At 38.5% G+C, this 14,424-nt stretch overlaps 1 protein-coding gene across 1 annotated transcript in view; it reads right to left on the minus strand.

Annotated features, from left to right (window-relative positions):
- Positions 1 to 14,424, minus strand: part of GLRA3 (glycine receptor alpha 3) — a 182,615-nt gene that overhangs the window by 81,781 nt on the left and 86,410 nt on the right. The window contains exon 4 of the mRNA XM_068974238.1: positions 11,390 to 11,613. Coding sequence (XP_068830339.1) covers positions 11,390 to 11,613 — 224 coding nt within the window. The remainder of the gene's footprint in view (positions 1 to 11,389; positions 11,614 to 14,424) is intronic.

Consider the following 14,424-nt stretch of genomic DNA (forward strand, 5'->3'; position numbering starts at 1 on the left):
GGACGACGGAGGATGGGATGGCTGTATGGCATCACTGACTCGATGGATGTGAGTCTGAGTGAACTCCGGGAGTTGGTGATGGGATGCTGCGATTCATGGAGTCGCAAAGAGTTGGACATGACTGAGCTACTGAACTGAACTGAAAGTTTCTTCCTGGTATTGGACGGTTAATACAATCATGCTTCTGCGGTATAAACAGTACAGTTGGATGTCTTGGTGTGCATTTGCAGTGTTAGTAAAGGAAGCAGTAGATAGTACTGAACTGCCAATAATGTGCTTATTATCTAGTGATGAGGATTTACCATTCCCATTTCACAAGTGATAAAATCAAGGCTTAGACTGACAATTCGCAAAAGTTCACAAATTTGCTCATTTATGGATTCTGGAAAAGACCAGAATTTAAACTTTGGGGGGTTTTATTTTCTCTTCAGAAAGATAAAAATAAAAGCTTTAGTGCTAATTGTATGCCTGGCACTATCCAGGTGATTTACGTAGATGATTGCAAATATTTTCACCATCATGCATGTAAGAAGAAAAATGACCCTTTCACAGGTAAAGAGACCTGTCCCAAACCACAGCCAGTAAGTAAATTTACCTCCTGTTGGGTCTATTGAGATTGAAAGACTCTGACGATCCTTTCTCCTGAACCATTTATTTCTCAGGGTTGTTTGTGTAGCTGCTAATTCTGAGAGATGAGATCACATTCCTGTGGACAAAGAGAAGGCTTGCTTGCTGCTTGCTATGAAAGCAATGGATTCCCCAATCTCAGTGTCCACAATTGTGTGGCAGATCCCTGGATGTGTTGTGTCCATCTGTGTCTGCTGTGCTGTTCCCAGGAGCCCTGAGGACAATGCAGAAGTGGGGCCAATGTGCTGAGGCACCTGCTGCTTGGCTGCAGTGAGTAATTCATTCCTGTCTCTGATCCCAGGGACCTGTGTTGGCAGTCAGCACCCATGAAGTACATACTAAGCTAACTTTGTAAGCAGAATAAAGTCAAATCCCAAACTTGAAATCCAAAATCATGTGTCTTGTCCCAACACCTTCGCTTGAAAAGCATTTCACTCCAAGAGGGAGGGAATATATGTTTACATACAGCAGATTCACTTTGTTGTGCAGCAGAAACTAACATAGTCATAAAGCAATTATACTCCAAATTTCTAAAAATTTGACATAAATGCAAAATTCTTCTCTTGCAAGTAAATGAGTAAAAATCATGTTTAAAAAGAAAAGAAAAATTATCAACGTAATTAAAAATTATAATAGAAGTTATTAATATAGTTTACTTCAAATTTATCAATGTAATTCACAGATGTCATTTAGAAGCTTGACAATTACATAAAACATATGGAAAAGAGCTTTGCCCCACCCATCCCTACCCCCAGGTCAGTTCTAGCTCCTCAGAGGCAACTTTCTTTGGAAATCTGTTTGGGACTTACATTCTGTATCTAAATTGCTATCACATTATGCTGGATTTTTTAAATATGTGAAGTTTCCTATTAATTTGCTACAAAGGAAAATAAGAGTATATTTCCCTTATATCACACTCTATGTACACTTAACGTTCCAGCAGAATTCAGAATTTAGTTATGTAAAAATTAACAGTGAAATTAATATTCAGTGCTTACATGTTGTGAATATGCAGAATATGCAATTAGTGTTCATTGTTAAGTTTAGTTGTTTGCCATAATTACAGCTCTTGGACAGTGCTTGTTTACCCTAGTGTTAATAACTGTCTTACTTTAATGATCACTTCAGTTTTTATTCCCTACTATTACTTCAAACTCAACAAACTCCTTATCAGAACCAAGTCCTTCTCGGTGATTAAACAGAGCAGACAGTGGATCTCTTCCTTATTTTTCATGGAGGTCTCTATTTCTTTTCAAGTCAGATATCGAACCTCTGTATTGATACTCCACTTTTCATATCCTTTCTTTCCTATTTCTCAGTATCTTGATTCTGCTTCTTGGCAGATTCTCCATTTCATCTTTCAAATATTCCAGTAATTTTTTTTCCACTTCAGTTTACTATCTGTACTTTTTTATGCTCTGAATGACTTCATTTCTCCTTTCCTGAAAGTTTCCTATTTCATTTCTGTCCAGAGATTTCTTTTCATGGTCTCTTCTGCTTCTTGCATTTTCTCTTGAGTAATTTTTTCTCTTTAATATTCTTCTTTTTGCTCTTTATTTCCTCTGCATGTTTGTTCTGACCGCTGCCTCTTTTTTTAATTACTGTTATTATTATAGGATGTCCTCCAATGTCTGTTTATATTTAAGAATGAGGTAATAAAAACTAGTTGGAATTCAATGAACAGAAAATGATTCATTGAGTAACGGCATGATTCATCCATCATAGGATGGCTGCTCAGATTTTTCACTGGTGGTTCCCCAACTGTCTGTAAACCTTTCCTCTCAGACATTCTGCAGAGAACAGGCTATACCACTCAGTGCGCAGACCTCACACCATCCTCATTTTCTTGATGTGATGCTTCTGACAGACCCAGCGTGCCTGTAGTCCCTACTCCAGAAGCTCTTGGAACAACCTTGTTGGAGTTTTCTGTCCTCCTGCTTTCTGCCCAGATCAGAAGGCATAAAAGTAGATCCTAGTCTGAGAAACACGGGCAAGAAAGTGAAGATAAACGGCTCACTGTTGTTCCTGTAAAGTTTACATTAGATTTTTTTTTTTAAAGACTTTTTGATGTGGACTATTTTTAAAGTCTTTTATTGAATTTGTTACAATATTGCTTCTGTCATTTATGCTCTGGTTTTTTGGCGGAGAGGCATGTGGGATCTTAGCTCCCCAACCAGAGATTGGACCCACACTCCCTGCACCAGAAGGTGAATTTTTAACCACTAGATTGCCAGGGAAGTCCCTCAACTCTTTGGCTTTTGTATCTCCTTTCTAGCCCCCTCTTTCTGATGTCCTAGCTATCTCAAATTTCTAAAAATTTGAGGACATTATTTTCTTCCTTTTAGGTTCCCCCATTTTGTCTTAGGTTTTCCCTATCTCTGTGAAGTCAGTTTTCACAAGTGCATTCATTTTCAAGCTTCCTAAAATATCTTATCACTCATCTGTCACTCTTATTTCCCATTTCTTTCATCTTCCTGTATGTTAATGTCATTTCATTCCTTTCTCAGTTTATTTCTTTGTTTTAGTGGCTTTAAGGAGGAAGTACAGAGAAATTGTAAGTTCAATAGGTCAAGTTTGCCAGGACATTCTTCTTTCTTTGAACAAGCAAGAAAGCAGATCGCTCATGAAACATCACAGGTGCTCCATTTGTAAATCAAACAAGATTTTTTTTCCCAAGCACAACTTTTGTTAACAAAGAAACTGCTTGCCATTTGAAATTTCTAAGTCCTGTGAAATTTCCAAAAACAACTGAAAAAAACATGAATTTAGTCTTTGATCATGGGAGCCAGGATAGAGCAAACAAAAACTAGATGCCAAGAGACATCGTCTGTTTCATCTGAACTCATACTGAAAGAAGAAAGACGCAATTCTGAATTATTCTATAACTTTTCTCAAAATATTAGAAGAAATGTGGGCAATTTATAATGGATGGCACCATTTTCCAAGTTCATTAAGACTTGATATAAACAACTAAATAGACACAATCATACAGCATACAATAACACATTGTTATTTCAAGAAATCTAGATATTATAATTTTGCAGAATGATTTTCCAAGCAACTTGGTGATATATTCTTGCAATTTAACAAATTATGTCTTCCATAAAGTTTATTTTCAAGTTAATGGGAAAAGAAGTAACTTTGATTTGTTTATACCTGTTATGGATCCCCTGATAACCATCACAAAGCCACATCACAGAGGAGTCAAGGATCATGACTTCAGGTTAAAAGCCTCTGCCACTTAAAATATATGTATGTAATTCATAAGCAAAATATAACTCTTATAAAACATTCAAATAATATAAACTTACATACAGGGAAATTTATAACTCATCTTTATTTCTACCTAAATTTTAAGGTTCTTTTCCATAATTGGTTATTTTTAACAAATTGTGGGTATCCTTCTGAACTTCTTGTATGGAATTAGATATATGGGTTTTTTTTATATTTTATTTACTTTTTTTCAGTTAAGAGCACAATGTTAATTTGTTTTTTGTAACTGGAGGATAATTGCTTTACAGTGTTGTGTTAGGGAGTCAGCCATATGTATACATGTATCCCTTCCATCTGGAGCCTCCTCCCAATTCCCCCAGCCCACCCCTCTAGGGCATCACAGTGCATGGAGCTGAGCTCCCTGTCTATAGCGCAGCTTCCCACTAACTACTTACTTTATACATGTATATAGTAAGTGTATATATGTCAATACTGCTCTCCCAGTTTGTCCAACTCCCCCCAGATATATGTGTATTTTTACATACACTGTTATGCTTAAATATATAGAATGTTTTAAACAAAAATAAGCATGAAACATTTCTAACCTTAAGGATATTTTGAAGGCATTTTCTTATCAATTCATTTAGGTCTAGATCCTGAAGAGTATTTCATGATTTGGGGCTATCATTTTGTTCTGCTTTGTTCTCATTAGTGAATATACAGGGTCTTTTGTTGCTGTTTCAGTGGTGCAGTGTGTATCTTTGTAAATGTGTCTTGTTGTACACATGAACACATAAATAACATAAATTCTTAGAAGCAGAATTGTTGGGTTGAAGGATAAATGTATTTTACATTTTTCTATAACCCAACAAATCATTTTACAAAGTCATCTGCCTACAAAAGGGTGTTCAGTTCAGTTCAGTCGCTCAGTCGTGTCCAACTCTTTGCGACCCCATGAATCGCAGCACGTCAGGCCCCCCTGTCCATCACCAACTCCTGGAGTTCACTCAGACTCACGTCCATTGAGTCAGTGATGCCATCAAGCCATCTCATCCTCTGTCGTCCCCTTCTCCTCCTGCCTCTAATCCCTCCCAGCATCAGAGTCTTTTCCAATGAGTCAACACTTCACATCAGGTGGCCAAAGTACTGGGGTTTCAGCTTCAGCATCATTCCCTCCAAAGAAATCCCAGGGCTGATCTTCCTCAGAATGGACTGGTTGGATCCCCTTGCAGTCCAAGGGACTCTCAAGAGTCTTCTCCAACACCACAGTTCAAAAGCATCAATTCTTCGGCACTCTGCTTTCTTCACAGACCAACTCTCACATCCATACATGACCACTGGAAAAACCATAGCCTTGACTAGACGGACCTTTGTTGGCAAAGTAATGTCTCTGCTTTTGAATATGCTGTCTAGGTTGGTCATAACTTTTCTTCCAAGGAGTAAGCATCTTTTAATTTCATGGCTGCAATCACCATGTGCAGTGATTTTGGAGCCCCCAAAAATAAAGTCTGACACTGTTTCCACTGTTTTCCCACCTATTTCCCATGAAGTGATGGGACCAGATGCCATGATCTTCACTTTCTGAATGTTGAGCTTTAAGCCAACTTTTTCACTCTCCTCTTTCACTTTCATCAAGAGGCTCTTCAGTTCCTCTTCACTTTCTGCCATAAGGGTGGTGTTATCTGCATATCTGAGGTTATTGATATTTCTCCCAGCAATCTTGATTCCAGCTTGTGCTTCTTCCAGCCCAGCGTTTCTCATGATGTACTCTGCATATAAGTTAAATAAGCAGGGTGACAATATACAAACTTGACATACTCCTTTTCCTATTTGGAACCAGTCTGTTGTTCCATGTCCAGTTCTAACTGTTGCTTCCTAACCAGGTATTCGACAGCACTAAATATTACATCTCATTAATTTCTGCCAATGTAACTATAAAAAGTTCTCTTATTTCTTATTTGGCATTTTCCCTTACAGCAGTGTTATAATTCTTGCTTCAACTGTCAAGCATAATTTAGAAAATTCAAGAGGAGAAGAAAAGTCTATTATATTTGCTCATATTTCTGATGGCAGTCTCCTTTCTTCTTTCTTGATGCTTCAAGCAATGCTTCTTCTCTTAGTGGTTCCTTTCTGTTTAGAAAACTTCCTTTAGCTGTACTTTCAGGGGAGATCTGCCCACCTACCTGCCCGCTAAGTCACTTCAGTCATGTCATGTCCCACATTCTTTGCAATGCTGTGGACTGTGACACATTAGGCTCCTCTGTCCCTGGAATTCTCCAGGCCGGAATTCTGGAGTGGGTTGAAGTGCCTTCCTCCAACTCACCTCTCTTATATCTCCAGCATGGCAGGCGGGTTCTTTACCACTAGTGCCATGAGGGGGAGAAGGCAGTGGCAACCCACTCCAGTACTCTTGCCTGGAAAATCCCATGGAGGAGCCTGGTAGGCTGCAGTCCATGGGGTCATTAGGAGTCAGACACAACTAAGCGATTTCACTTTCACTTTTCACTCTCATGCATTGGAGAAGGAAATGGCAACCCAGTCCAATATTCTTGCCTGGAGAATCCCAGGGACAGAAGAGCCTGGTGGGCTGAGGTCTATGGGGTTGCACAGTAAGACACAACTGACGTGACTTAGCAGCAGCAGTGCCATGAGGTCTATTTGTGACAAATTCTCTTAATTTTCCTTTATCCAAAAATGTCTCAATTTCCCCTTCATTTTCACCAGGTGAAAGTGAAAGTGTTGGTTACTCAGTCGTGTCTGACTCTTTGTCACACCAGGCTCCCCTATCTATGGAATTCTCCAGACAAGAATACTGGAGTGGGCTGCCATTTCCTTCTCCAGGGGATCTTCCCGACCCCAGAATGGAACCCAGCTCTCCCACATTGCAGGCAGACTTTTTACCAACTGAGTTGCCAGGAAAGCCTTTCACCAGATACAAAGGTCCGTATAGTCAAACTTATGAAGTTTCCAGTAGTTATGTATGGGTGTGAGAGTTGGAGCATGAAAAATTCATGCTTTTGAATTGTGCTGCTGAAGAAGACTCTTGAGAGTCCCTTGGACTGCAAGGAGATCAAACTAGTTAATCCTAAAGAAAATCAACCCTGAATATTCATTGGAAGGACCGATGGTGAAGCTGAAGTTCCAATACTTTAACCACCTGATGTGAGGAGCTGACTTACTGGAAAAGACCCTGATGAAAGTAAAGGGTGAGGGCAGAAGAGGGTGGCAGAGGATGAGATGGTTGGATGGCATCATCAACTCAATGGACAGGAGTTTGAGCAAACTCCAGGAGAAAACAAAGCCTAGTGTGCTGCAGTCTATGGAGTCGTCAAGAGTCAGACACAGCTGAGCGACTGAACAACGAGATGCCAGGGGTACCAGTCCCTTTCCTTCAGCACTTGAAAAATGCATGTCTTCTTTTTGGTTTCTATGACTTCTTATCAGAAATTAGCTAGCATTTCAATTGTTTTTCCCCTACAGGTAAGGTTATGTTGTTCTTAATATTATCTGTCTTTTTATTTAGTTTCAGAAGTTTGCATGTGATGTGATTTGGTATTAATATTTTTGGGATTTAGGCAGCATCTTGAATTCGTAGATCTATGCCTTTTGCAAAATATATACATTTTACCCATTAATTCTTTTAATATTTTTTATAGCTCTATATCTTATTCTCTGTCTCCACCTGAGACTCCAATGACACGAATGTTTGATCATTTGTTATACTGCCACAGGTCCCTGAGGCACTGTCCTCCATTGGCCCAAAATCTATCATTTCTCTGTTGTTTAGAATGTGTAATTTCATTATTCTTAGAGTTCACTAGTTCTTTCCTCTTTTCACATGGAAAAAAAAACATGTGAAAATCATATATATTGGGATAAGGAATTAGCATGATTTACAAAACAGCTTTGTATAAAAATGTTTTCAAAATCACTAACGTACTAAGATTAAATTTTCATTCCTGTTGTTTCTATTTTATATTATTTCATGGAAAAAATAACAACTATCAAGACTTTTTAGAACTAACACCCAAAAAAGATGTCCTTTTCATTATAGGGGACTGGAATGCAAAAGTAGGAAGTCAAGAAACACCTAGGGAAACAGGAAAATTTGGCCTTGGAATATGGAAGGAAGCAGCGCAAAGGCTAATACAGTTTTGCCAAGAGAACACACTGGTCATAGCAAACACCCTCTTCCAACAACACAAGAGAAGACATTATACATGGACATCACCAGATGGTCAACACCGAAATCAGATTGATCATATTCTTTGCAGCCAAAGATGGAGAAGCTCTATACACTCAGCAAAAACAAGACCGGAAGTTGACTGTGGCTCAGATCATGAACTCCTTATTGTCAAATTCAGACTTAAATTGAAGAAAGTAGGGAAAACCACTAGACCATTCAGGTATGACCTAAATCAAATCCCTTATGATTATACAGTGGAAGTGAGAAATAGATTTAAGGGTCTAGATCTGATAGATTGAGTGCCTGATGTACTATGGACAGAGGTTCGTGACACTGTACAGGAGACAGAGATAAAGACCATCCCCATGGAAAAGAAACGCAAAAAAGCAAAATGGCTGTCTGAGGATGCCTTACAAATAGCTGTGAAAAGAAGAGAAATGGAAAGCAAAGGAGAAAAGGAAAAATATAAGCATCTGAAGGCAGAGTTCCAAAGAATAGCAAGGAGAGATAAGTCTTCCTCAGTGATCAATGCAAAGAATAGGGGAAAACAACAGAATGGGAAAGACTGGAGATCTCCTCAAGAAAATTAGAGATACCAAGGGAACATTTCATGCAGAGATGGGCTCGATAAAGGACAGAAACGGTATGGACCTAACAGAAGCAGAAGATATTAAGAAGAGGTGGCAAGAATACTCAGAACTGTACAAAAGAGATCTTCACGACCCAGAGAATCACGATGGTGTGATCACTCATCTAGAGCCAGACATCCTGGAATGTGAAGTCAAGTGGGCCTTAGAAAGCATCATTACGAACAAAGCTAGTAGAGGTGATAGAATTCCAGTGGAGCTATTTCAAATTCTCAAAGATGATGCTGTGAAAGTGCTGCACTCTATATGCCAGCAAATTTGGAAAACTCAGCAGTGGCCACAGGACTGGAAAAGGTCAGTTTTCATTCCAATCCCCAAAAAAGGCAATGCCAAAGAATGCTCAAACTACTGCACAATTGCACTCATCTCACATGCTAGTAAAGTAATGTTCAAAATTCTCCAAGCCAGGCTTCAGCAATACGTGAACCGTGAACTTCCAGATGTTCAAGCTGGTTTTAGAAAAGTCAGAGGAACAAGAGATCAAATTGCCAACAACCGCTGGATCATCAAAAAAGCAAGAGAGTTCCAGAAAAACATCTATTTCTGCTTTATTGACTATGCCAAAGCCTTTGACTGTGTGGATCACAAGAAACTGGAAAATTCTGAGAGAGATGGGAATACCAGACCATCTGACCTGCCTCTTGAGAAACCTATATGCAGGTCAGGAAGCAACAGTTAGAACTGGACATGGAACAACAGACTGGTTCCAAATAGGAAAAGGAGTATGTCAAGTTTGTATATTGTCACCCTGCTTATTTAACTTATATGCAGAGTACATCATGAGAAACGCTGGGCTGGAAGAAGCACAAGCTGGAATCAAGATTGCTGGGAGAAATATCAATAACCTCAGATATGCAGATGACACCACCCTTCTGGCAGAAAGTGAAGAGGAACTAAAAAGCCTCTTGATGAAAGTGAAAGAGGAGAGTGAAAAAGTTGGCTTAAAGCTCAACATTCAGAAAACAAAGATCATGGCATCTGGTCCCATCACTTCATGGGAAATAGATGGGGAAACAGTGGAAACAGTGGCTGACTTTATTTTGGGGGGCTCCAAAATCACTGCACATGGTGACTGCAGCCATGAAATTAAAGATGCTTACTCCTTGGAAGAAAAGTTATGACCAACCTAGACAGCATATTCAAAAGCAGAGACATTACTTTGCCAACAAAGGTCCGTCTAGTCAAGGCTATGATTTTTCCAGTAGTCATGTATGGATATGAGAGTTGGTCTGTGAAGAGGGCTGAGCACAGAAGAATTGATGCTTTTGAACTGTGGTGTTGGAAAAGACTCTTGATAATTCCTTGGACTGCAAGGAGATCCAACCAGTCCATTCTAAAGGAGATCAGTCCTGCTTGTTCTTTGGAAGTACTGATGATAAAGCTGAAACTCCAATACCTTGGCCACTTCATGTGAAGAGTTGACTCTTTGGAAAAGACTGATGCTGCGAGGAACTGGAGGCAGGAGGATAAGGGGACGACAGAAGATGAGATGGCTGGATGGCATCACTGTCAACAGACATGAGTTTGGGTGAACTCCAGGAATTGTTGATGGACAGGGAGGCCTGGCGTGCTGCGATTCATGGGGTTGCAAAGAGTCAGACATGACTGAGCAACTGAACTGAACTGAACTGATCCCTGATATTGGGCAGATGAACTTAAAATCAAGTATATCCATTCCTGGTGAGAAGAAAAGTTAAAAAATAGAAAATAGAGAGGTAAAAATCTAAGGAACTAACTTTCAGGCTATAGATCCAATGCCTAGTTTACCTTGACACTTTGAAAGTATGTTACTGGTGATACACATATTTTTGAAGCAATTGCCTATTGCTATAAATAGAGCATATTGTCTCTTCTAAGAAATATGATATGAATTCTGATCCTAACCTTCTGTTCTTTTTAAAAATATTAACTAACTGACTAAAAATAATCATGGAAAATAAAGATAAATTAAGAGAAAATTAAGATAAATTAATTTAAGAAATTTGAGATAAATTAAGATAAAATAAGTAAGAGTCATTTTATTTTAGAATTTTTTCAAATGGAGCACAGTTCTTCAAGTAGTTTAGTGTAAGTACCTATTTACTGAATTTATACTTATCTGATATTAGGTATAAATAGCAAAACTGAATTTGAATGAATTCTAAAGTTCAACTGTCAAGAAATGTTGCTATTAATGTTTATATTTTGATATTATTGCTATGTTTTGGTATTAGCTTTGAAAGGCCACATCATCTTCTGAGAAATGTATAGTAAATAACTAGAATGTAAATTAGATCTTTTTCTAAAGACTGACCACAGAAGTTCAAGGACATCTTTAAAAAATACATACACCTGATAAATAATTTATGGGAAATGGATCCCAGAGAAGCAAACCTAAATATTACCTCATGTATAAATATTTAAAGGAAGGATGCATACATTAAAATATAATCACAACATATGATTCAAACTACATTCAATTTACCTTTAAACCACCCACCAGTTTGGCTGATGTAAGAACCTGGGTCATTTATTTTAAAAAGTGGATTTCCAAGAATTACTCATATAGTTCCTGGATCTGGAACTTGGTGTCTTAATGTTGATTAAATATATTTGGGAAATGGTATATCATAGGAACTTGAGTGGAACAATGAAAGCACTTACTCAAACATTTCAAAACACTCACTAAAAGCTAAAAAACAAACAAACCACTACTCTGTTTCACTGAAATGCTCACCTTATTGAATAAAGAACATTCCCATTCTTGAAAATCCGCAACAATTTGTTGTCTGTAGTCACTTCATGAAAGTTGGCTCCCTTTTCATTGGCAAAGAACAAATCAGGTTTCCAAATGGAATCCAACATGGAAGGGTCTAGGTCTAAGGAGTCATCAGGGTATTCACTATATGCAAGACGTGGGTCGTTCCATTTCTGACGAAGAAAAATATTCACTCTGTAATCCTGTGACAAAACAAAGAAAGAGGGGAAAAGGCCTGTTTTTAAAAGCTTTGAATTGTATGTGTTAGTCTTTCAGCTTCTCTGAATTATAGCAAAAACTGCTGACATCCTTGTGAGATTTCCATACCCCTCAATCCTCAGTCATTACCACCAAGAGTCTCTAGTTCTGAGGCTTTGCCCATGTTTCTACATACCTCCAAAGAAAAGGCTACAGAAGAGTATACTTTTATCATGCTTATATTTTGCTGTTCCATTCTAATTTTACTCTCTCGAATAAAACACTGAATTGCTATTGGACATTCAGAATAAAATATTTTAGAATCACTTCTTTTAGTAGGTATCTGTTCAGAATGCATTTAGAAAAATTTTCTTGAAAGCTGCCTATTTTGTAAAAATAAACGTATGTATTTTTTACAATAAAGCCCCATTTTCTCATATTTAATACATCACAAAGGTTCTATGAAACTGGTGAGTGGTAAAAATAAAAGGTGGTTTTGGAATAATAAAGGAACGTTATTGCCAGTAATCCTTTAAGATTTGACTTATGAGATTTCCCAATTAGATCTTTCATAGTTATTAATGAAAGAAAAGTCAAAGATTCCAATCAAATTCTTGCTTATAGTTTCCAGACTAAGGTTCAGTTCAGTTCAGTCCTCAGTCGTGTCTGACTCTTTGCGACCCCATGAACCACAACACGCCAGGCCTCCCTGTCTGTCACCAACTCCTGGAGTTTACCCAAACTCATGTCCATTGAGATGGTGATACCATCCAACCATCTTATCCTCTGTCATCCCCTTCTCCTCCTGCCCTCAATCTTTCCCAGCATCAGGGTCTTTTCAAATGAGCCAGTTCTTCACATCAGGTGGCCAAAGTATTGGAGTTTCAGCTTCAACATCAGTCCTTCCAGTGAATATTCAGGACTGATTTCCTATAGGACTGACTGGTTGGATCTCCTCGCAGCTCAAGGGACTCTCGAGTCTTCTCCAACACCACAGTTCAAAAGCATCAATTCTTCGGTGCTTTGCTTTCTTTATAGTCCAACTCTCACATCCATACAAGACTACTGAAAAAACCATAGCCTTGACTAAGGTATAGATTGACAAAGATTGACAACCATGTGTTTGTGTTGTATTTGTACATAATACATAAGCAATATCTATGACTATAAAATCTTGAAATGAGCAAATAAACATGCAGAGTTAGTACAAGCATAAGTAAAATGAACATTTTTAAGAAAGCTTCATTTCCATGGAAGATAGCTAAGGCTGGAGATATTCAGAGAAACTGAATATCTGTTTTCATCTATTTTATCATTCTTTACATACCAAATTACGTCACCAGAATTGAATAACCAAACAATCAGAAAAAATGCTTCCCTAATATTAGACCCAAAGATTGCTTATCTTGCAATGAGGTCAAATTCAGAGTTTGAAGTGCATGTTACAAATATATATGTTCCCTTGATCATTATTTTTGCACCGGGACTCATATTCTAGCTGGAGCTGAGGTTACACACCAGATAGTACTTTTCTGCTTTCTAGTTGCCCCATGTATCTTCCAAAGTGACAATGGGGCAGAGATCACTTCAACTTTCTACCACAAAACTCACATTGATGTGGAAATCTCACAAGCCACAAGGATGGGTCATCCTCCCCTAGCATAGGGCTCAGAGCCCAAGAAGTACAGTTTCATGGCTGGTGGTCAGTTCCCATATCCCTCACTGTTCTGTAATCCGTGCCTCCACCCTAACTACCACCAAACGCATCAGTGATGGGTCTAGAGTCAGTTTGCCTCTGCCTAATCTATAGGGAAAGACTAAAACAAGACAAGTTATGATGATATCTGCCAGGAAAAATAACTGATTATTCCCTTAAGACGGATTCTTAAGACATTTTTCTAAAAAGCTGACGTATTTTTATATTGTAACTAATTTATTGACAGAGTACTCTGCAATGCTAAGAGTACTTTCAAGCTGCAGTTTATGTGATAAGGTGGTGCTAGTGGTAAGGAATCCACCTGCCAATGCAGGAGACTTAAGAGACACAGGTTTAATCCCTGGGTTGAGAAGATTCCCCTGGAGAAGGGCATGGCAATCCACTCTAGTACTGTCGCCTGGAGAACCCCATGGACAGAAGAGGGTCACAGGAGGAAGGTCCCTGGGGTTGCAAAGAGTCAGACATGACTGAAGTGACTTAGCCTGCCCATATGTGATACAATTTGATTGCCTCTCCTCGTCTTTATGTGATTGATTTAGTGATCAATTTGATACACACAATTGCAGGTTCTTCCAGAAACAATTTTTACTCCAAGAATGAGCTGAAAAAAAAGACATCAAGAACCCTTCAGTTTGTTTGTAAATCACACAAGGAAAACATCAACTGTCACCTGTCACCACAGCCAAATATTTTCCGGCATTCAGTGTGCTCCTTCTGTGAATAACCAGAACTATCTTTGTTTACTAACATGTCTAGGTCTATGGTTTAGAGCCCGAGTCCAAAGCATAACTGAAAAATGACCATTTCTTTATAACCCAGAAACTTAGGTTTTAACAGTCCACACAGTTTAGGTTTTGACCTGCCTGCAAATGAACGTTGTGATGGGAAGCTTCCCTATCAAACAATCAACTTCAGCTTTTTGAAAATAAACTTTTAAGCCCAAATCTTCAAGCCAATGTATCCCATCTATGCTCATCAACCTATTATATTAATTATTTTTGAATTCCAAAAAGAAGTTAAAGTGTAGTCTCTCAGTCATGTCCAACTCTTTGCAACCCCATGAACTGTTGGAGCCCGCCAGCTCCTCTTGTCCATGGAA

Source organism: Capricornis sumatraensis, chromosome 6, assembly GCF_032405125.1.
Source record: "Capricornis sumatraensis isolate serow.1 chromosome 6, serow.2, whole genome shotgun sequence".
Taxonomy (NCBI): Eukaryota; Metazoa; Chordata; class Mammalia; order Artiodactyla; family Bovidae; genus Capricornis; species Capricornis sumatraensis.